This window comes from Sycon ciliatum, chromosome 8 (genome assembly GCF_964019385.1).
Source record: "Sycon ciliatum chromosome 8, ocSycCili1.1, whole genome shotgun sequence".
In the NCBI taxonomy this organism is placed as follows: domain Eukaryota; kingdom Metazoa; phylum Porifera; class Calcarea; order Leucosolenida; family Sycettidae; genus Sycon; species Sycon ciliatum.
In genome coordinates, this window is record NC_088650.1 from 10,166,203 (window position 1) to 10,188,766 (window position 22,564).

The following is a 22,564-nucleotide window of genomic DNA, read 5'->3' on the forward strand; positions in this document are numbered from 1 at the left end:
CAACACTTTGTCAAAAGCCCCCGCTATGTCCACGGCAACTGCTTGCATAGCTCCACCTTCTGCCATGGCATTGGCCCACTCATACTGTAGGACAGTCAGGAGGTCTGCAGCTCCGGTGCCACGACGAAAACCGTATTGACGAGTATTCAGCAGACGGTGGCGTTCCAAGAAGTTGACAAGCTGGGAGTTGGCTATACTCTCCATTACTTTCGACAGGATGCTGAGGAGAGACACAGGTCGATAATTCGAAACAATTGACTTGGAGGACTTCTTGTGTATGGGGGACACATGGGCTGGTTTCCAGGAAGCTGGCTGGACCCCTGCTCTGAAGCAGCAAGAGAACAAGCGAGCAGCAGGCTCTGCCAGCTCCCTGTGGCATTCCTTGAGGACTCTAGCTGATATGCCATCGGGGCCAGTGGCCTTGTGCGGATTTAGCGCCGCTAGTTGACGACGGACATTGCCTGGGCGAAAGTGGATGGCTGTGATCTGAGGTGCCGTGGCATCAAGTTGCATAGCAGGGAGCTGATCAGAGGCAGAGAAATCGTTGGAGCCAAGGCTGCACTTCATGGCAAAGTATTGGGCAAAGCACTCGGCTTTCTCCCTGGCAGTGGTGTGCTCGTGTCCAGATCTGTCGACCAGGACAGGTATATCGCTTTGGCGGCTAACACCAGCAGCTCGCTTAATAGCTGTCCACCATTGCTTGTCTTGCAAGGAGCCAGTGCGCGTGGACACAGCATGAGCATGCAAAGCAACATACATTGTGACACAAGAGTCATAAGGCACCTAATATAGTAGTTCATAACAACATCCGTACACTACTACACGACATGCACATGAAGAATAGTGATTTGTTGATGCGAAACAAGAGAGCCTGGTCAGGACCATTGCTAGGATCGGTCTATGTTAGTTCTATATCCTCATACGAGCAAGCCACATCACCGGGCTACAACACACATGGTTTAGTTAAGTTGATCATAATCCGATCTCACATGGTCGTGCCGTGCCGCCTTACAGAAACCCCCCCCCCCCCACACACACACAGATCACGGCAGACGCTACTACCTTTTAAACATGTAGCTCAGTCAAGAATCAGGATCCTGGCTACTCCAGATGCTACATGTACTACGTGTACTAAGGACAATGGACGCTGAAAACACACATGTGGAGGATTCACAATAATAATATCAAGGTACATGATTGTATAAGCACGCACAAAGAAAAATATGGGAATTGAATGCACAGACACGCAAACATTCACGCACAAACTCAACAATGCCTTGATTTCAAAAACACAATCAACACGCATACTACACTAGCACTAGCAGCACTACCCTCTCACATCGGCTGTACTCAGTTACTCCGTTACTCGGTTACTCAGCTACTCAGCCAATGGAGTGGAATTAAACAAGACGCAGCACCAACTTCCTCAGTGTTCAGCTCAGCAGAAAAAACAGCAAGGAATCGGAGAAATTAAAACTTCAATCACTAGAGAAAAATATTCCAGTCTCAAATAATATAACACACTCCCTGCACAATTCGGCTTTGTATTCTGCTGTTCAGAGATATCTGCGAGAAAACAGTAGAATAACACAAACAGCAAATACTATGATCAGGAAAGTATTAGTATTACACAGCTCACCCCACTCTCTATGGTGGTGGTCAAGTTTCTTTCCTGACGTGGCTAGCTACATGTACATGCATGTACAGTCAACTTTGCGTATAACGACACTCGGCGGGGCATCAGAAAAGTGTCCTTGTTCGCGAAGTGTCATTGTACCCGAAGTCTCATTATATGCATACAGGTAGAATTGACTTTGCTCTGGGCATGGGAATTCTGTCGTTATTCGCGAATTGTCGTTATATCCGCAGTCGTTATTAGCGAAGTTGACTGTAGATGGAAATTTGCTCTGGGCATGGAAATTCTGTCGCTATTCGCGAAATGTCGTTATATCCGTAGTCGTTATTGGCGAAGTTGACTGTATCTCTGTACCATACTGTTGCGATGGCAAGAATACATAAAGCAGAGTGTGCGACTCTGTAGATGAGTTCTGGACAGTAGAATTCTCCGTTTATATACGTTTTGATTAGTCATGGATGCCGTGATCCACTTTTATACTCTTGCTCTGTATCAATAAGACCTGTGATATCAGTTTTAAAGAAAAACTAGACGGCAAAGATTAGAGAGGTTTTGCAGAGCGAACGTTCGCGCGAATTTTCGTTTGACGTCACGAATAGCGAAACTTTGCGCGAACGTCCGCAGCTTTGAACGCGAAAGTTGCAGGAAACGCGAAACAAACTTTCGCAGTAATTTTCGAGCTTTGAGGCCCGTTGGTGCACGGTGAGCCACCCTCAATCCTCATGTTTGTGCTTGATCTCTACTCTTGCGATTCTTGGCTTGGTCCGCGAGTGCTAGCTTTCCCATACTTGAGGTGGCCCGTGTTGCTTCATCTCACGAACCATCTCCGATCTCCTGCCTGCTCGTCTTCTCACTGCTCAGAGTCGGTTACATCAATGATGCCTTTTTGAATTTCAAGTGTTGATGCGCCAGATTACGCCACAAGCCAACCCGTTTGTCTGTGGGTCTCCGGCCATGGACAACGTAGTCAAAGAGCTCTCGTCTCAGGCCGTGACTCAGGGTGCCGCCGCTTGCAACAAACAAGTAATCGGATGAAGACCATTTCTCAAACAAGCGAGTGCACGCGAAAATTTCTTGGAGCGAAAAACATGCAAAACACAAATTTTGCGCGAACGTTCGCAATAGTTTTGGTATGGTATTGATTTATTTGAATTCGGTATCTCAACAGTACATTGTACAACTTGGGAAGATCCGAATGACATAGATACATAAACATAAAAGTGGAGTAGGTTTTGGCAACCCGGAACGCGAAAATCATTGCGAACGTTCGCTCTGCAAAACCTCTCTAGTATGTAAGCGATATGGTGCACTTCTGCGTATCTAAGTCTAGTTTTTTTGTGTAGAACTCCGTGACCAGTCCAGGCCCTGTGACCAGTCCATTCTTTATGACCAGTCCATGCCCTGTAACCAGTCCCTGTGAACAGTCCAGGCCCTGTGACCAGTCCAGGCCCTGTGACCAGTCCAGGCCCTGTGACCAGTCCAGGCCATGTGACCAGTCTAGACCCTGTGAGTAGTACAGGCCCTGCGAACAGTCACTGGTCCTGTAACCAGTCATATCGTCAACAAAAAAACGAATGCCCTGTGACTAGTCGCAATACCAAACAAACATGGCTGAACCAATCACAGTTTCTACTGTGCCCCCAGACCAGTCACGAGGAACCTATCAGAAAGGAATTTGTCAATATTCTCAATACATAGTCCACTACACAACTCTAGGGGTTCACAATACCTACTGCTAATCAGCACACTCCTTTATGGTGGTACAGCCTCCTGGAACACATCATGGTCAGCCAAGATATCGGATATTTTTCTACTCATAGACTTGAGGAGATCTTGTATTATCACTTGTAGATAGTTAGATTTGGCGTTACCCTGCGCACGGGGTTCTCCCCTGCAAGTGGACCGTGCGCGGACTGTGCAGGTTGCACCACTTTGCGCATGTATGCATGCACTGCCTAACCATTTCCCGATGACAATAGCGCTGCGGCACCCGGTTTCGGTATGATTGGTATTGACCGGTTTACAGGTTTGCTTGTGTGATAACGAGGAAGTTCACTACTTCTAGGTTAACATTGATCGTAATCTTCAACCAATGACACTGGAATTCCTGGATTATAGTCTTCCACAGGCCATCAGTCTCACTACCCGTTGTATTCATCAACATAGCTAGATCACCACCACGATATAGCCAGATCGATTCCTTGCCGATGTGCTTTTCTAGTTCGGTCAGATCGAATAATTGCGCCCAACAACTCGCATACTTCAGCCCTAGCAAAGGAGCCGAGCGCACTACACTATATTAGTTTTATACATACTTCTGCAATCAGTTATACATATTGCAACCAATGATGCTACAAGACTAAACCTAGACTAATACACTATCCACCATTCTGTAAACTTACCATCATGTAAACTACGACATCAATGTGTATGTTCATCACTGCTTGGCGGGTAACAGGTCTTTGAACACGGTGATGTGATACGGATAATTGATCAGCAAATCCGGGATAGTGTGGCTGCTTTTCTGTGAGTGCCGAGCTCCATATTTGAGTACCATCTATCAAAGTAGACAGAAAGAGTGAAGTAATGCAAAATTTAAGCTCATCCAGAATAAAAAAAACTCTCTTTAACACTGAACACAATCTTCAGATGGGTGAACAGTTTGAGACTATAAAAGATTTTTAATGTCTCACAACTAGACTTGGGCAGCAGCATGTAGTCAAAACACTCAAAACTATCATTACGCACAAGCTCGTTTTTCCAACCTGCACTGTAGAATCAAGACAGGAATCATCAAAGGCAAAACACTAGCACTGGAACTCACCGGAATAATATAACATCCTTGAGATTTCAGCGCCGATGCCCGAAGAGTATCATATCCGTTAGGTGTACGTACAGGATGACGTAGCAACTGAGTGTCACTCACACCCTTACATGCCACAACACTGAAACCATGACGTCTAGCTGCAGTCATATCTACTGATACACCATTGTATACATCAGCTGGATACGCATAAGTCTCCACTGGTTCAGGGTCTTGGTTGAATATGCAGAATGCCTGAACTTTCACACCATCAACCAGAGATATGCCAGTGGTGTACTTTGGGCCAATGAAGTATGACAGCATGTCATACATTCGACCTGACTGCCGACTTGTCACATCCTTCTGGAACCACACCAAACATCTTTCCAATATCTGTAGCTGCTGGTCGTTAGTCACAGGGAGGGTGTTGTGCAAATATAGCAGTTGCACAAGGCGAGGACTGCACTCTGTACAGAAGCCAGGGCAGAGAGAATTGAGAGAAATGCAGACGGAAGTGACACAGACCAACAGATACATTTCAGGATGTGAAAATGAAAAAACAAAAATCGTTGACATCAGAAAGTGATCCATTTGTCATTTCCACGCCAACAGACTACTTCCTATAAAACAGACACAGTCAGGGGAACAACACTGGATGAATTTTTGTTGGTGTGTGAGTTACGAATTTGGTGCACATACTTCTTGAAGTACACACAAGTTTATACTGTCTGACCTGTTTCCAAACATCATCAGGATGCATATTGCATATTGAGTGTACTGCATTCTGGTGATCGCAATTTGTTGAAATGTCGAAGCTGATACAGTGGACTGAGGTGTGATTTTGTAGTGCTGAGGTATAAACTTGCATGTGTGCTCAAAACTTCTCATAGTACTTAAAGTATTATGAAGCTGCAGGACGCCCAACCAATGTAACTAGAAGGTAATTGATTGAGAAAATAGTAAGACAAGTTTGGAATGGCTCCAGACTGTCCATCTGCATGACTCAAGATCATACATATAATCCTGCCATCATGACTTTATCAGAAACCCATCAGTTTACAACATACATCATCATCATCATTATGTGTATGTGAAAGTGAGCCTGCATCACTGCAGAAAACTGTGTAGTAAACGCCACAGACTGAGATCGTTTCTGTTCTTGTTTAAAACAACACTTGGTTTCAACTCTGAGACACCAAGGACAATTACTACAAAGGTTTGTGGTATGAATGTCACTTTTAACTCTGTGTGAGCAGAAATTCCACAACCAACAGACACACGTCTCTATTCCAAAGGTCTTATTCCAGAATAGACTTACTCTGTGTCAGATGATTAACACTGATCAGCTTCAGCAAGGCACTGCACTCTACACCACACAGTGTACAGTAGAGAAGTAGTGAGAGTACTTCAGTATGACGATGCTTGGAATCACCTGTACTGTGTATGGACAGGTAGCGATTCATAAAGTGTTGGGCCAGGTGACGATCAGGCATATTCAACATAACCAATGCATGTGCACACTGACCAACATCTCTACATTCCTCAATGCACATGACATCAAGCTGCTGCTGCAGCAACTTCGTGAATCCTGGAGTTGCACATCGGCACTTTGCGGCCCAGTACACTGCCCATAACAGCGTGTGTTGGTTCTTGCCTTCTTGCCAGAGTTCAGTAGGTAGGCTGGCTAGCTGATTAAGTAAAGACTCTGTAAGCTTTTTCACATCAGCGTTCTCCTCATTTACAAGAGCACATGCCTCAAGGATGTTCGTGATCTTGTTTGAACTCCGTAGTGCAGTGATATGACGTTGGATGAGAGAACATTGTGATATCAGTTCACTGGCGGGTTGAAATGTGCGTTTCTTCCTTATGCTATGAAAGATGGACTCAATAGCATTAACAGCATCATGTACCGTAGTGACTTGACGACCAGACTGATCTGATCTCCACCTAACTGACTGTCTGGACTGTGCTGATGTCTGAGTCACCTTGCTAGCAACACATAACCTTGATCCGCTGGTTGACTGGACTAACCGGCTCTGTACACTCACAGCATAACCACGCTGAACAAACTTACTGACAGTCTTGAGATTGACATGTAACTTTGAAGCAAACATGTTCTCCTGGTGATGTTGTATATTCAGTAGTACACGGGTGTATAGCATACAGTGTATGGTGTGGATTACTGAGAATTTCTCTGAAGATTACGTACTGCCGGTCTGTAGAGAATAACACACAGTGCGGCAAAATACACACACACACACACACACACACACACACACACATACACACACACACATACACACACATACATACATACACACACACACACACACACACACATACATACATACACACACACACACACACATGCAACAGATCAGATACTACATGGAACTATATGATCACTGTACAGAATATCTACAGCCGTGCTAGATGAAATCCGGGATCATGAATAATACATTTCCGTACTGCAATGCACAACCCAATGTTGGAAGGTCTACGGCTGCAGTGTCCAGTACTAGCTGACTTACATGGACCAGATTTCAGTGACCAACACTTACTGCCTCAATCAGATCAGTCACGAAGGACGTGATTCGTAAAACTGCTTTTGGGGGTTTACAAGAAAATGCAAAAATCACAGTGTGACTTCAATCAGTTTATAACTACATGTACACGTGTTGTTTGACTTGAAAACAAACTTCAGTCAACCACATCGAAATTCCCTGGCAATTATTATTTGGCCTAACTAAGGATGGGTAAACCAGTCACCAACATGTACACGTACTCGTTCTCTACTAGTTTTAGGAGTTGTTAAACTACTTCTCGATTTTTTCGTCGGCCGAAAAGTCGGATAGGGTGGTAAGATTATGCATGTCCGATACACAACACATCGCCAGATTGAAATCCGGAAAACAATTGCTCGAACTGACGCACTCAGCCCTCGTAGTCAACTATTGTTTCTTCAACATTCATCTCATTTTTCGTACATACATAATTCTCTTACCCCAGTCAGTTTTGATAGCTGTATGATACAGTTGCACAGTGAATAGAGAGGTTCAGCACTGCGCGGATTACCACAGCAACACTGTTGTGAATGTAACAAAGTATTATGCACGTCAGTAGCCAATAGTGCACCTTCTCAGCGATCGACGCCAGGGTAAGGAATATTCTTCAACTGATGAGATAAACCAGCGAGTGCCGCCAAGTCCTTTCTGACCTTAGCATAACAACACGCTAACGCTAGCTGGTAGATCTAAAAATAATAATGAAGGCGAGATCGAGGTACAGCGTACATGTACAGTGCTGGCAACTGAAATCCGACCCCCTTGGCGGCGCACCGCGCCGCCAAGGGGGTCGGATTTCAGTTGCCAGCTCTGTAGTACTACTACGTCATTTGTATGTAGTAGGCGCTATTGTTGTTTCTTCCCCCCCCCCCCCCCCCCCCCCCCCCGGTAGATCTACTTATTTTTCAATACGACTCTGAGATCAAAGAAAGAAAACTGATTATTCAGACCCAGCAGCAGTGATATCCTGGACATCCGTACGCTACGTGACATGTACATCTACATGACTATTGTAGAATTTGTAGTGATTTGTTGATGATTAACAAAAGAGTCAGGTCAGGACCATCGCTAGGATCGGTCTACATCATACATGTATGTTAGTTCTATATCCTCATACGAACAAGCCACGTCATCAGGCTGCAACGCACGTGATCAGTCACAATCCGATCTCACATGGTTCGTGCCGCCTTACAGAAAACACCCACACCGTCACACATCAGCATACACATAAAATATAAACTCGGATACTGAGCCAGTAATAAAATTAATGTTCTCATGTGTTTCTTCTCTTTTTCACATAAAAACAACCCAGAGAGACAAGAGAGCTCAGCACAGAACTCTCGCCACATGTTTGTTTCTTTCACTGGCTACATGGTGTACTTCATCAACATCAAAATTCATCATAAATTTGCTGAGCTAGCTGTGCATGTGCTGGTACTTAGTCACGTGTCACGGGTGAATCGACCCACGCCTGGTGCAGTGCCAGCTCAGAGAGAGTCTTTTAGTCTTTGTCCTCCTGTCACCGACACATGACTTGCCGGCCTGACGGAACACATACACACACACACACACACACACACACACACACACACACACACACACACACACCACACACACACACCCACACCCACACACACACACACACACACACAGATCACGGCAGACGCTACCACCTTTATAACGTGTTTTGCATAGCTCAGTCAAGAATCAGGATCCTGGCTACTCCAGACGCTACATGTACTACGTGTTGTATGGACAATGGAAGGAACAACACAAATGTGGAGGATTCACAATATCAACGTATATACCCACACAAAGAAAAACGAACTTCATGGGAAATAGATGTACAAGCACACACACTCACGCACAATGGAAGCTGAATACACATGTGGAGGATTCACAATATCAACGTACATGTACATTGTATACGCACTCAGAACAGAAAAAAAGAAAATTGGAAGTAAAGTAATCACACACACAAACTCAACAATGCCTTGATTTGAAAAACACAAATCAATGCATACTACACTAGCACTAGCAGCACTACCCTCTCACATTCGATGTACTCAGTTACTCGGTTGCTCAGTTTCTCGGTTACTCTTGCTACTCAGCTACTCAGCTCAGCAGCAAAAGGAAGGAATCGGAGAAATATTAACTTTAAAAAAATCAAAAGATGGACACCATATTCCAGTCTCCCATGATATTATCACACACTTCCTGCACAATTCGGCATAGTATTCTGCTGTTCCGAGGTACCTGAGAGAACACAGAAGACCCACGCAAACAGCAATTACAATTTTTTAAGATCAGGAAGTAGTACACAGCGCACTCCACTCTCTATGGTGGTTATCAAGTTTCTTTCTTGACGAGGCTAGCCACATGTACTACGATGTATCTCTGTTTAATACTGACTGTAACGTCAGCAAGAGTACATGATGCAGTGGAGTGTGCAACTCTGGAGATGGGTTTGGAACCGTTGGGGCCAGCAGAATTCCTCGTTTACATTTTATTTTGATTAGTCATGGAAGCCGTGACCCTCTTTTCTAAACTTGCCCTGTATCAATAAGACCTGCGAGAGCAGTTTTTTTAACGTACATGTACTTGCAAGTACATTTACTTGTGCATGAAACATGATGTCAAAAATTCAGTTCACGACAAAATAACACTTCAGCCCATTCACTTAGTTGCAAAGTCAAGTCAGTAAATACGGTCGTCGGTGAACAGTCCGGCCCCTGTGAACAGTTACAGGTCTTGCAACCAGTCATACAGTCTAATATGCCCTTTCATCCAGCCACAAAAACCAACAACCAATCACGGTTTCGAGTGTGGTCCATTACCAAGTACAAGAAATCCATCCGAAGCGAGAATCTAACATGCTGTTAATTACAGTCTCCATTACCATATACCAGTGTCTGCTCCAGCGCCGGGTGAGCCGGGTAATCCACCCGGTTGGGCGGCGCTTGCACCCGGTTGATAAGATAGTACCGGGTAACCTGTGACCCGGTTGGTACTTTACACTTTCGAACTTTGAAAGGACTAACTACATGGCTTGTATGTGTCAGATACTTCTTCTTCTTTCGTAATTTTCTAATTCCTGTCCTCTCTTTTTCTCAATGCGGCTTAGCCATTCGCCTTTATATCATTGGGCCTAGTTCCCGTTTATTGTCCGAATTAAAATAAACCAACCAACCAGTTAAAGCATGTGACTCGGCTAGTGAGACAGCGCCAGGTACATGTGTACCCGGCTCCAACCCGGTTGAAATGGTTGCGCCAGGTACACGTGTCCTACAATCCTAGAGCAGACACTGTATACATGTCCTGTTATGTAGACAAACACTAGAGGCGGAGGGCTGTGAAGCTGTACAAGTTTAACACATTTCAGCAAACATCAGACAGCGGCGTTCACGGCTACTTCGAGCTGCCCTGCCTGCCCTGTTTGTGTCATGTACTTATGTTATACTTCTGCAATCAGTTTTATTTCTCTTTTCAAACTAGACATTGCAGCCAACGATACTGCAAGACCAAAACTAGACAAATACATCATCTAACATTCTGTAAACTTACCATAGTGTTAAGTATGACATCAGTGTGTATATTCATCACTGCTTGGCCGGCAACAGGTCTTTGAACACGCCAATGTGATGCGGATAATTGATCAGCAAATCCGGAATAAAGTGTCTGCTTCTCTGCGAGTACCGAGCGCCATGTTTGAGTACCATCTATCAAGAGAGCAAGAAATAGTGGTGTAATTCAAAAGTGTAGCTCATCCATGGGATAAATGTCTCTATAGTCAATCCGTCATTGAATATCATCTTCAGAAGGGTGAGGCTAAGTCGTACTACGAGACTAGTGCAACAGGAGGCAGTAAAAACACTCCAAACTCTCATTGTGTACATGTCATGACCAGGATTAGACTCGTCGTGAAAGCAACCATAGATTGAGTTCAGAAAGCCAAAAGCTGGACTCCGAAATATTCTAGAGTTCTGTTAGAACCATGATTCGCCCTGCGAAGGATTTGGTACTTTTGATAGTTGAGCAATCATGGCTTACAACTCATGGCAGAGAGCCACCAAGTGTTGTCGTACGTCGACGACACCTTCAGTACAAGTGGCCAGCTCTCTGTCTGGCTCGCTTTACTGGATTCTACTATTTCTAGACTGTATTCTTCAGGCTCACTTCAGGCTCAACTCGCATTGCAAACTTCCTTGTTATTGTGTTTCCAACTAACTTGCTAAAGAAGAAGACTACTGAAGACTAGCCGAAAGGAAAAGCACCATGGTATAATATACAGCAGGGCAACATAAAGGCACAGAAGGCCGAGCACGGCACATGTGAAACCAGAGACCCGGACCCGTCGAAGCATGCAAATGAGGGCCGCTCTATCGCCTGACATGAATGAATACAAAGAGAGCGTAAGCAGACAGCATTGTCGTGCACTAAGATGCCGACTCGCGTGACCGTAACACAGCACGACAATGAACATGACAGTCAGACTACTCCAGACATGAATGCAGGAAACCTGTACACATGACCATGCGTGCACAACAAGTCGTCAGCGTTGTACTCGCTACATTGTTGAGCTTTAGGGGACCACGCTAGTGTAGGAGTTGCATTTTGATAGCAAGTATATTTTCACAGTTAAGAGTATTAATTTGTAGAGGTTGTGTGGATACAGATTCCTAGGTTCGAACCCTAAGATGGGCAGTTAGTTACATTTTTCTCTCCTTGCGTATTTTGTATCTGCATGTTATTACCCTTGCCGTGAGTCGCTTGCGAGCAATGTATGAGGCGTGTATGGCTAAACCCGTATTTCTCCACTTTACCCGTATGACTGTCTGTTGCGAACTGTGATTGGCTGCTAGTATTAATGTTGCAGAATGTTCCAGAGCTGTGACCTGTGATTGGCTGATTATACTAATGTTCCAGAAGTTTCCAGAATTTCGTCGGCAACCGGTTTTCGTAGATTGCTTATTGGTTAATAACCTAAAACATGGCTGCCGGTTCCCGGACCTTTGTTCCCTTGCTTTCTTCTTTCTTGTTGCCTTTCTACCCTCTTTGCATTCCAAGTGTGTATACTATTTCTTTCCTGATAATATTGGTAAACTACGAAGTGAGTGTTTGAGTTAGTGAGTGCGATTGCCTCCAGGGCCAGTTATTACACTTGGTCCTGCAAGGGAGCTGATACCCTTGTTAGTTGAGCAAGAGTGGCGCCTCTTCTCGCGCCGTACGACGTAAAGGGTCTGCAGTGCTTCGTGTGCTGTGGACTCCGTACCCTTTTGGTGGGAAAGCGGCTCTGCCGTCTGCTGCTATGTTTGGGGGAAGAGCCCGCCTTGGGTGAAGCCACAAGAATGACACAGCTACGCTTCTCGCATCCCAACCACCGGATCGCGGACCAATGTAATTCTACCATATGGAGCTGATTAATATTCACATTGATCATTGTACTACATTCTAGTTTGGCTGATTGCACCACTGTTTGAAGTATAGAAAAAATCCTTACGCATTATTGCCACTGTATAGTTTTGATCACATAAGAGGTCGTCCGTATTTTTCGAAAAATTAAAAAATCCGTCCTCAGGCAGAAAGGGGGTGGGTGGTCAAGAGCGCTGGCGGAATTTAATTGTTTTGATTTTTCGTACGTTTTTTTTTCTTCAGTGACTTTCATACACTTGCTGCACTGACATGTAGTGCACTGTAGACGTAGTGTAGGATCGCAAACACCAGTATGATATACCGGTACATGACTCATTTGTAGTTGTAGGACGAGCATGGCTGTCGGTAGATCTCCTACTCACTTTACTTAGCTACTAGTACTTGACATACATGTACATGTACGTGTGTAGGTGCAATCAGCGAACATGGGGTCAGGAGTTCTTATTTTCGAGCTGGATAATAACAATAATACCACAGCACGCGTAATAATATAATTATGTGGGTATAATTATACGTTCCGCTTCTGTCCTATCTCCTATGATCAAATTGCATTATCAAGATAATTATTAAAGGGGAAGTGCATCGATTTTTCAAGTAGGGCTCAGATGAAAGACAATTGGATATCGGTTCCGATGGTATATCTCTCGCTTGCGTACGGCAAGGGAAACTTGCCATATTGCCGATTTCCTGATCCCGTTTCCATGGCGAATACAGGTGATGACGCACATTCTGCTTAGCTCCGTGAGAGAGAAGGTCGATCACTGCAGAATTGTGTCATTTTCAGTTGTCTTCTTGTATTCACGAAGTGAAAGAAGTACTGTGTTCAATGCTGTTAGTGCCGTGAACTGTTTATTAGTAGTCCTATCCGTTGTGTACTGGGACGTGACACCGACAGGGGAAAGCTGGAGTGCGGAGACGTTAGCTGGCAAGCGAAAATCGTGACGAACCAAGTGCTGAAATCTTGGTTGGGACGAATCAAACGTTCAGCATTTACCTCAACCAAGGACCATGCCGTTTGCTCTTTCCACTTCCTGAAGATGGATGCGCTGCCTGCTGGAGACTCTCCTATCTCTCGTAACATCTTCTGAAGCCAGGTGAGACGAGTAGTGGAGATTAGCGAACGAAATAATGTCGTCTGTTTTGAAATTTTCGCTGAACATTTCTCAGGAGAGATGGCGAATACCAAGCATCTTCTCCTAGTCTAGAGAAACCATTTCGTAGGCTACATTCCGCCAAGGGAAATGGCTGGGGAGGACACACTTGGAGGAGAACGAAGTAAGTGATCTTGTTTATGTTGTTCTTTGGTATTGCAATCTTATGTTTGACGAACATACGGCATGGTGCATAGTTGGTCGTTGAGTGCCTGCATGTGCATGTATAAGTGTGTGCTGATAAACACTTCCTATGCAAGAATATGACACTCATGCTCTCTTTCTTTCTTGCAGTATGTGCGCACGTGTGTGTGTGTGTGAGAGTGTGTGTGTGTGTGTGAGAGAGAGAGAGAGAGAGAGGGGGAGAGAGAGCGAGAGAGAGAGGGAGAGAGTGTGTGCCGGAGCAGTGTGGAGCATGCCAGTGTGATTGCTGTGGCGTTCTTGCCCGTCACAAGTGTGTGGCTCAGCCCCCAACAACAGTGGAGCCGTGTTGTGGTGAATACTGTGTGTCCCGCGACCGCTGCTTCCGTTCAGTCCAGGGCAGAAATAGACACCGCTGCTGAAGCTCTCCCCGGCCGTACGTCAGTCTCGTGGCAGATGACCCTAACTCTCATTTGTGTGTGTGTGTGTGTGTGTGTGTGTGTGTGTGTGTGTGTGTGTGTGTGTGTGTGTGTGTGTGTGTGTGTGTGTGTGTGTGTGGTGTATGTATGTGTGTTGTTCCCTACGTAGCCGGACAAACTCTTGTTTTTGTGTCCCGGGCGCCATGGGGCGGCGTTCTCCCATTCTCTCTCCCCTGCCCATCCGGGCCCACGTGGCTGTGACTCGACAGGGCAGGGCAAGTGTGTGTATGGCGCATGGTGTGTGCTGGCATGTCTGTATAAATATGTTGGACAGGAATTTGTTCACCCACAACGTTGACGGAAAACCATGCTAGGTGTTGCTGGAATGTATGGAGTCTGCGAGCACTTACAATAACTTACGTCATGTCACAACAAAGAACGGTGCAGTGTTTGACCCTCATGGAAACATGATGGTGATGGTACCTCACCTAAGCTACCCATGAAGCTAGAAAGAACATCAGGTCAGAATTGTACCAGAGGAAAGCATCTATTGGCCGAAATTCTTCATATGAAATGAACAATACCCTTCTCCATAGAGACAACATGCAGATGAAGTGTATGGACAAATAATATATAAATAGGCCATTCACTGAGGGCATGGAATGATCTCTACGTGTAGATTGGATAGACACATGCACGTCTGCAAGGAAAGCATTTGTTCATGGGTTAGTTCATGGGCTGATTGAGTTCACATGGACTAAGTTCATATAACGCAATCTCTCCTGAGCAGCAAAATTTCAAAACATACGACATTATTTCGTTCGCTAATCTCCGCTATTCGTCGTCTCACCTGGCTTCAGAAGATGTTACGGGAGATCGGAGAGTCTCCAGCAGGCAGCGCATCCATCTTCAGGAAGTGGAAAGAGCAAACGGCATGGTCCTTGGTTGAGGTAAATGCTGAACGTTTGATTTGTCCCAACCAAGATTTCAGCACTTGGTTCGTCACGATTTTCGCTTGCCAGCTTACGTCTCCGCACTGCAGCTTTCCCCTGTCGGTGTCACGTCCCAGTACACAACGGATAGGACTACTAATAAACAGTTCACGGCACTAACTGCATTGAACACAGTACTTCTTTCACTTCGTGAATACAAGAAGACAACTGAAAATGACACAATTCTGCGGTGATCGACCTTCTCTCTCACGGAGCTAAGCAGAATGTGCGTCATCACCTGTAGTCGCCATGGAAACGGGATCAGGAAATCGGCAATATGGCAAGTTTCCCTTGCCGTATGCAAGCGAGAGATATACCATCGGAACCGATATCCAATTGTTTTTCATCTGAGCCCTACTTGAAAAATCGATGCACTTCCCCTTTAACACGGCGCACTGATGACCTGTGACGCCAGATCATGGATTGTCGGCCAGATTTCTCCATGTAGGCTTGTCCAGAGCGATGGCCCTCACATGATTTTCGAGCTGGGCATCGGTAAAAATGGAAAAAAATGGGAGGTGGGTGGGTGGGTCAGAGACAATTTTGCACGAGGACGGATTTTTTAATTTTTCGATAATTGCGGACGACCCCTGTACCATATATAAGGAGCTGTTTTGCTGACATTCATCCTCGACTCTTGGGGAGCTCACTACTCCCTCGATTCACTCTTGATCCTGGGAGAGTCACTCCGACTCTCCCCTGCTCTGTCTGGGTCTTTGACTCTTCACGCTGATCTTTCGATCTAGCATAGCAATAGTTCAATAAGCGCGGTTCAAGACAGTGGAATTAGAAACCTGTTGTTCTGTGTGAGCTAGCTAACTTGGATGGCGAATATATTGGTCGTCTACCTGGGAGTCTGGGTACCCAGTAGACTGATCTAAGCCAGGTCACTAACCCGCAACACAGCCGTGACACACAAGCTCTTTTGTTCCCACTGTCACTAAAGAATCAAGACGGACATCATCAAAATCAAATCACTAGCACTGGAACTCACCGGAATAACATCCTTGAGATTTGAGTGCCAATGCCTCAAGAGTATCATACCCGTCAGGTGCACGAACAGGATGACGTAGTAACTGTATATCACTCACACCCTTACATGCCACAACACTGAAACCATGACGTCTAGCTGCTGTCATATCTACTGAAACACCGTTGTATACATCAGCTGGATACGCGTCAGTCTCCACTGGTTCATAGTCTCGGTCGAATATGCAGAATGCTTGAACTCTCAGACCATCAACCAGAGAAATGCCAGTGGTGTACTTTGAGCCAATGAAGTATGACAGCATATCATGCATTCGACCTGAATACCGACTTGCCACAGCCTTTCGGAACCGCACCAAACATGTTTCCAATATCTGTAGCCGCAGGTCGTTAGTACCAGGGAGGGTGTTGTGCAATAATAGCAGTTGGACATGGCGAGGACCGCATCCTGCACAGAAGTCAGGACAGACAGAATTGAGAGGAACACACAGTGGTATGGACAGAGACCAGCAATATCTCAGAATGTGAAAATGAAGATTTCAAGCGGTAGTTGACAATTGGATGTGATCATTGGTCATATTCACACCAAATCTACTTGTGTTACTCCTCACACTCAAAAGTCAGAACACTACATGAGTCATCGTCGGTGTCTGACTTAATAATACTGTATACATACGTAAGTACATAATGTCTGTCCTGTTTACAAACATACATGGCTTTGCACGAGTATGCTACTCAAGTTGCCATGAGTATATGTTTAATCGGTCGCATTTTTCAATCCAGTGCATACATAGATATCGTATTCACGCGCATGCAGGGACATGCTCTTAGACACAAAAATGTTTTGCCCGGAAACAAATGTTCCGGATACATGGACATGTCCTTCAATTCGAGTACTCGAGACTTAAAATTATACACTCTTGGTTATATTTATAGTAAAGAAAATGACCAAGGAACTACAAGTTATGCTATATTGTCCACTAACACCACCAGTTACTTGACAATCAGCTCATGCGATAACATTGCACAAAACTGAACGACCGTACTGATGTCCTACAGTAAAACCTGTAATGGCGACCACTCGACCATGGCGACCACTTTTCCTTTTCACGGACGCATTCACATTCAACACAGCTCGGATAAGGCAACCACTCGACCATGGCGACCACTTTTCCTTTTCACGGACGCATTCACATTCAAAACAGCTCGGATAAGGCGACCACTCGACCATGGCGACCACTTTTCCTTTTCACGGATACATTCACATTCAAAACAGTCCGGATATGGCGACCACTCGACCATGGCGACCACTTTTCCTTTTCACAGACGCATTCACATTCAAAACAGCTCGGATAAGGCGACCACTCGACCATGGCGACCACTTTTCCTTTTCACGGGCACATTCACATTCAAAACAGCTCGGATATGGCGACCACTTTTCGTTTTCACGGGACGCATTCACATTCAAAACAGCTCGGATAAGGCGACCACTCGCTCAACGACCACCCACCCGCGACCGCTGTGCACAGTGCTAGTACATGTAAATGTACGCATTGCATAGTGCACCATGCATGGTAGATCTACGCATCAGTGCAGGCAGGAAGTGTAGACGTACTTCAAGTACATGGTGCATGCACGACACTTGACAGGTCTGAGGACCCCAGGCACATGAGTAGTGCTAGAGTAGCATAGGCGTGTGCACTGTGATACACTGATCAAAATGATGTATCACATGTGGATATGGTCACGTGACCCACTGACCTTGGATAAGAAGACCACCTGGCCCGGCATGGCGACCACTTTTTCTCTTCCCCTGAGGGGTCGCCTTAGACAGGTTTCACTGTATATGATTGAATACAAATTCTACCTATCTAACTTCACACCTCCAGTTACATAAACCAGCATTACACCTGATGTCTGGCGCTGATCTTGCAAGTACATGCATAGAATCACCGCTTCACCTTATTTGCCCTTAAATTCTCTGATTCCACTAGCACCTTACCACACTATATCAAGAACATTCATTGAGTTTTTGTAATCATTGCTGTCTGATGATCGCCACAGGCGTGAAACTCTGAGTCACAGCCAACCCAAGCTCCGTATCCCATTCTATTCTTTTTGTATGATTCAATATCAAACCTAAGCCTGCCATGACAACTTCATTGGAAATTCAAGTTTGAATCATTCAACATACACTCTAAAACACCCAACACCATTATGTATGTGAAAGCATACCTTCCTTAGCAGTACACACTGTGACAAAAACCACAGAATGTGCCCACAGACTGCACCCCACATGGATTCTCTGTGCTGATCATGGTTTTCAGTGAAATTCACGGATAGCGCCCCACACGGATTCGCTGTGCTCGTCATGTTTTCAACAAAGTCCACAGATTGCGCCCCACATGAATTTGTTGTGCTCTTCAGGTTCTCAGCAAAACCCACAGATTTCATGAACCACACACGTGAATTTTGCACCACACGTTCATGTACTTGGGCGTATTCCCAGAAGTATCCCATAAGGTCAGTGACGAGGATTTACCTGGTCTGGCGCCACAAATATTTCCGTGTCACCCCAGGATGCGTGCGCAATCTGCAGATTACGCAGGCAATGTGGAATCTTCAGATTGCGTGAAAATAACACATAGTGATTTATTATCCACATAAAGACAACATACAGGATATTGGTGTGGATGTGCATTGAAAGTTCGTGCTGCAAGGAAATACTCGTACCACCACCAGCAGACCACAAGTCTCTATTTTAGTAGAGGTCTTATTCTGGAATAGACTTACCGGTACTCTGTATCAGTTGATCAACACTGATCAGCTCCAGCAAGGCACTGCACTCTAAACCACACAGTGTACAGTAGAGAAGTAGTCTCAGTACTTCAGTATGACGATGCTTGGGATCACCTGTACTCTGGATGGTAAGGTAGCGATTCATCAAGTGTTGGGCCAGGTGACGATCAGGCATATTTAACATAAACAATGCATGTGCACACTGATCAACAGCTCTACATTCCTCAATGCACATGACATCAAGCTGCTGTTGTAGTAACTTTGTGAATCCTGGAGTTGAACATCGGCACTTTGCAGCCCAGTACACTGCCCATATCAGGTTGTGTTGGTTCTTGCTTTCTTGCCAGATTTCAGTAGGTAGACTGGCTAGTTGGTTCAGTGCAGATACTGCCAGTGTGGTCACGTCAGTGTTCTCCTCATTGACAAGAGCACATGCCTGCAGGATATCCTTAATCCTGCTTGGATAGCGTAGTTCAGTAACATGTCGTTGAATGAGAGAACATTGTGATAGTAGATAGCTTGGTTGAAAAGTGCGTGACTTCACAATGCTATCAAAGATTGATCTAATGGCATCAACAGCATCATGTACCGTAGTGACTTGACGACCAGACTGATCTGATCTCCACCTAACTGACTGCCTGGACTGTGCTGATGTCTGAGTCACCTTACTAGTAACACATAACCTTGATCCGCTGGTTGACTGGACTAACCGGCTCTGTACACTCACAGCATAACCACGCTGAACAAACTTACTGACAGTCTTGAGATTGCCATGTAACTTTGAAGCAAACATGTTCTCCTGGTGATGTTGTATATTCAGTAGTACACGGGTGTATAGCGTACAGTGTGTGGTGTGGATTCCTGAGAATATGTCAGAAGATAAGTACTGCCAGTCAGCAGAGAATAACACACAGCGCAAAATACACACACACACACACACACAGACACACACAGACACATACACACCACATACACACCACATACAACAGATCAGATGCTGTATAACACGTTTATTTCGGTGTAACCTTAATTTTAGGGCTCACAGTTGCGTACATTCAACATCAGCGCCATTTTGTTCCACGAGGTGCTGGCGTGATCAGTGAAAACCGTGTTTCAGCCAATCACCGGGCTTGGAATTTTGAATAATTTTTGAATCTTCTATCGATTCGTTCTAAAGATCGACTTGCCGGAGAGCCATGAAATTTTCAGGGAGGATTCCTTGGCTGAAGGACTACAGGATTACCGAACGATTTTTTCAAATCCGTGCTCTGAGACCCACGAACGGGATTTTGTGGATTTTCGTCCCTCGATGGGACAAACATCTGTGGGAATCGATGACACAAGCTCGGTGAAAACCAAAAATATGGCTCGGTAATCCTCTGGCCAGGTCCCTCAAGAAAATTTTGAGCCATAGATCGTCAAAATCGGAGCAACCATTGTGCAGTTCTTACATTTTGAAGCGCGCAAGGTCAAGAAGAAGACCGTGCGCAAGCTGACATGACAGAAAACGGCAACTCAAGAAAAAAATAATGATGATGCGCAACCTTGTCACGCATACCACCACAGATTTCCTGTACCTTGCGTGCGGAAAACATCGCTTTGCATTCCAGAAAAGCTCACTTACCTAAAATACGTGTTGGTCACCTCGCAAGGCGATCAGCGCCGTGTTCGAGTGATTTGTTTTGTGCGCTCATGTTGTTCTTCATGGAATCAGCTCTGCAAACGTTCCCGGAAAGGACCTTGCAACTACTTTCTGATCGTGGATGGACGGCTTGTTCGTGGCCTGTTTGCCTAGGGTCGTGCGAACCGCCGCAGATCTTTGCTCAAACTACAAAGATTACGCGACGGCGTGCACAACTCTTCGCTCACCTGCCGTTTCGTTCACTGCGCAGTGGAACGAACTCCTTTCCTTAGGGCCTTCCAAATCCATGGTCAGGTGTGGGTAGAGCCGAGTGTGAGCTGGTTATTGTGGAGTATCGTCGTGGCAGACTAGTACTCTTCATCAATTTCTTCCCGGGCATTAGTGACCCGAAGCGCTTGTAGGCTTGCGATATTTTTGGGTAGTTCGTCCCTCACTTCACCTTAGCCACAGCTCAGTACCAAGGGTAAGTCACGGAGAACTACCATTGTAATGTTCGATGTCCATCTCCCGAACTACAGAAAAGATCAAGGCCTCCCAAGCTTCTCCATATGCCATCTTCTAGCTACTTGTCGGAAATTTTGTTTGTCGACAGAGCAAGAAAACAGCAGCTCCATCATGCTGCAGCCTGCACATAGATCAGAGACTACACGCCAGCACAGAACTGCATACAGCTCCGCACGCGAAAGGATCACGTGAACTTGAGTGCCCCAAATCAAAATGGCGCTGATGTCCACTGGCTATCAGCATACGTACTGTGAGCCCTAAATTTCCGTCATTTCGGTAGAGAAACCAGGCACCTAAAAGGCAATAGCGTATTCGCTGTATATGAAGGGTGGGCTGGTCACCTAATTTTACATCACACCTGAAACCTGACAGGGCCCCAGGGGCGTGCTTGGCGAGGGGCACAGGGGGCAAGTGCACCCCCCCCCCCCAAAATATTTCGACCGAGGTTTTGAAAAGTCACCAATATATTGCGGAAAGCCCGACTTCTCGCGGGAGCACATCCTGCACCTGTCTTGTCTTCAGTCAGTTTATAACTACATGTACACGTGTTGTTTGACTCGAAAACAAACTTCAGTCAACCACATCGAAATTCCCTGGCAATTATTATTTGGCCTAACTAAGGATGGGTAAACGAGTCACCTACATGTACACGAACTCGTTCTCTACTACAGTAGTTTTAGGAGTTGTTAAAACCTCTCGATATTTTCGTCGGCTGAAAAGTCGGATAGGGTGGTAACATTATGCATGTCCGATACACAACATATTGCCTCATTGAAATCAGGAAAACAATTGCTCGAACGCACTCAGCCCCGCAGTCAACTACTAGTATTGTTTCTTCAACATTCATGTACTAGTCAGTCATGCATCTTCTTTTTTGTACATACAGAATTCTCTTACCCCAGTAAGTTTTGATAGCCGTATGATACAGTTGCACAGTTACTAGAGAGGTTCAGCACTGCGCGGATTACCACAGCAACACTGTTGTGAATGTAACAAACTATTATCCACGTCAGTAGCCAATAGTGCACCTTCTTTGCGATCGACGCCAGGATAAGGAATATTCTTCAACTGATGATATAAACCAGCGAGTGCACTAAGTCCTTTCTGACCTTAGCATAACAACAGTCAAAAGCGTGTTGCAACACGCTAGCTGGTAGATCTACATTCTACACTCAATACGTATTGATACGATGAAGGCGAGATCGAGGTGCTCTTGTTGTTTCTTGTTTTTTATATCGTTTTTTTTTAGCGCAAATGGCCAAAATTTGCAAAAAGACTTTTGATAACATACGCGTCATCACTCACGTGTCAAACCCCACGGACACGGTCTGCACATAACACTAACACAGTACTAATAACAGTCCGGTGCAACTGCATGCATGATTTTCTCTGACTGCTGAGTTGCCGCTAGCGCGCTGCCCCAAACACAAGCCGCACTCCGGACATTACGGTTATCATGTATTCATCCGGATAGCTCCCCTGCCCCCCCCCCC

General features: G+C 45.3%; 2 protein-coding genes and 1 long non-coding RNA gene across 2 annotated transcripts; all 3 read right to left on the reverse strand.

The window, feature by feature from the left end:
- The window catches only part of LOC135823329 (uncharacterized), a 46,424-nt gene that overhangs the window by 18,271 nt on the left and 5,589 nt on the right, over positions 1–22,564 (reverse strand).
- Positions 1,157–4,658, reverse strand: LOC135823331 (uncharacterized). Its single transcript, XR_010554668.1, has 3 exons — positions 4,461–4,658; positions 4,039–4,193; positions 1,157–1,566 (listed from the first exon to the last, which is right to left on the reverse strand). It is a non-coding gene; the product is annotated as an uncharacterized LOC135823331 (long non-coding RNA).
- Positions 8,777–22,221, reverse strand: LOC135823326 (uncharacterized). The gene is made up of 5 exons (XM_065336184.1): positions 21,969–22,221; positions 18,920–19,811; positions 16,134–16,574; positions 10,568–10,722; positions 8,777–9,259 (listed from the first exon to the last, which is right to left on the reverse strand). Exons 2-5 carry the CDS (start codon positions 19,716–19,718, stop codon positions 9,170–9,172), a joined length of 1,485 nt encoding a protein of 494 aa, XP_065192256.1. The 5' UTR covers positions 19,719–19,811; positions 21,969–22,221; the 3' UTR covers positions 8,777–9,169.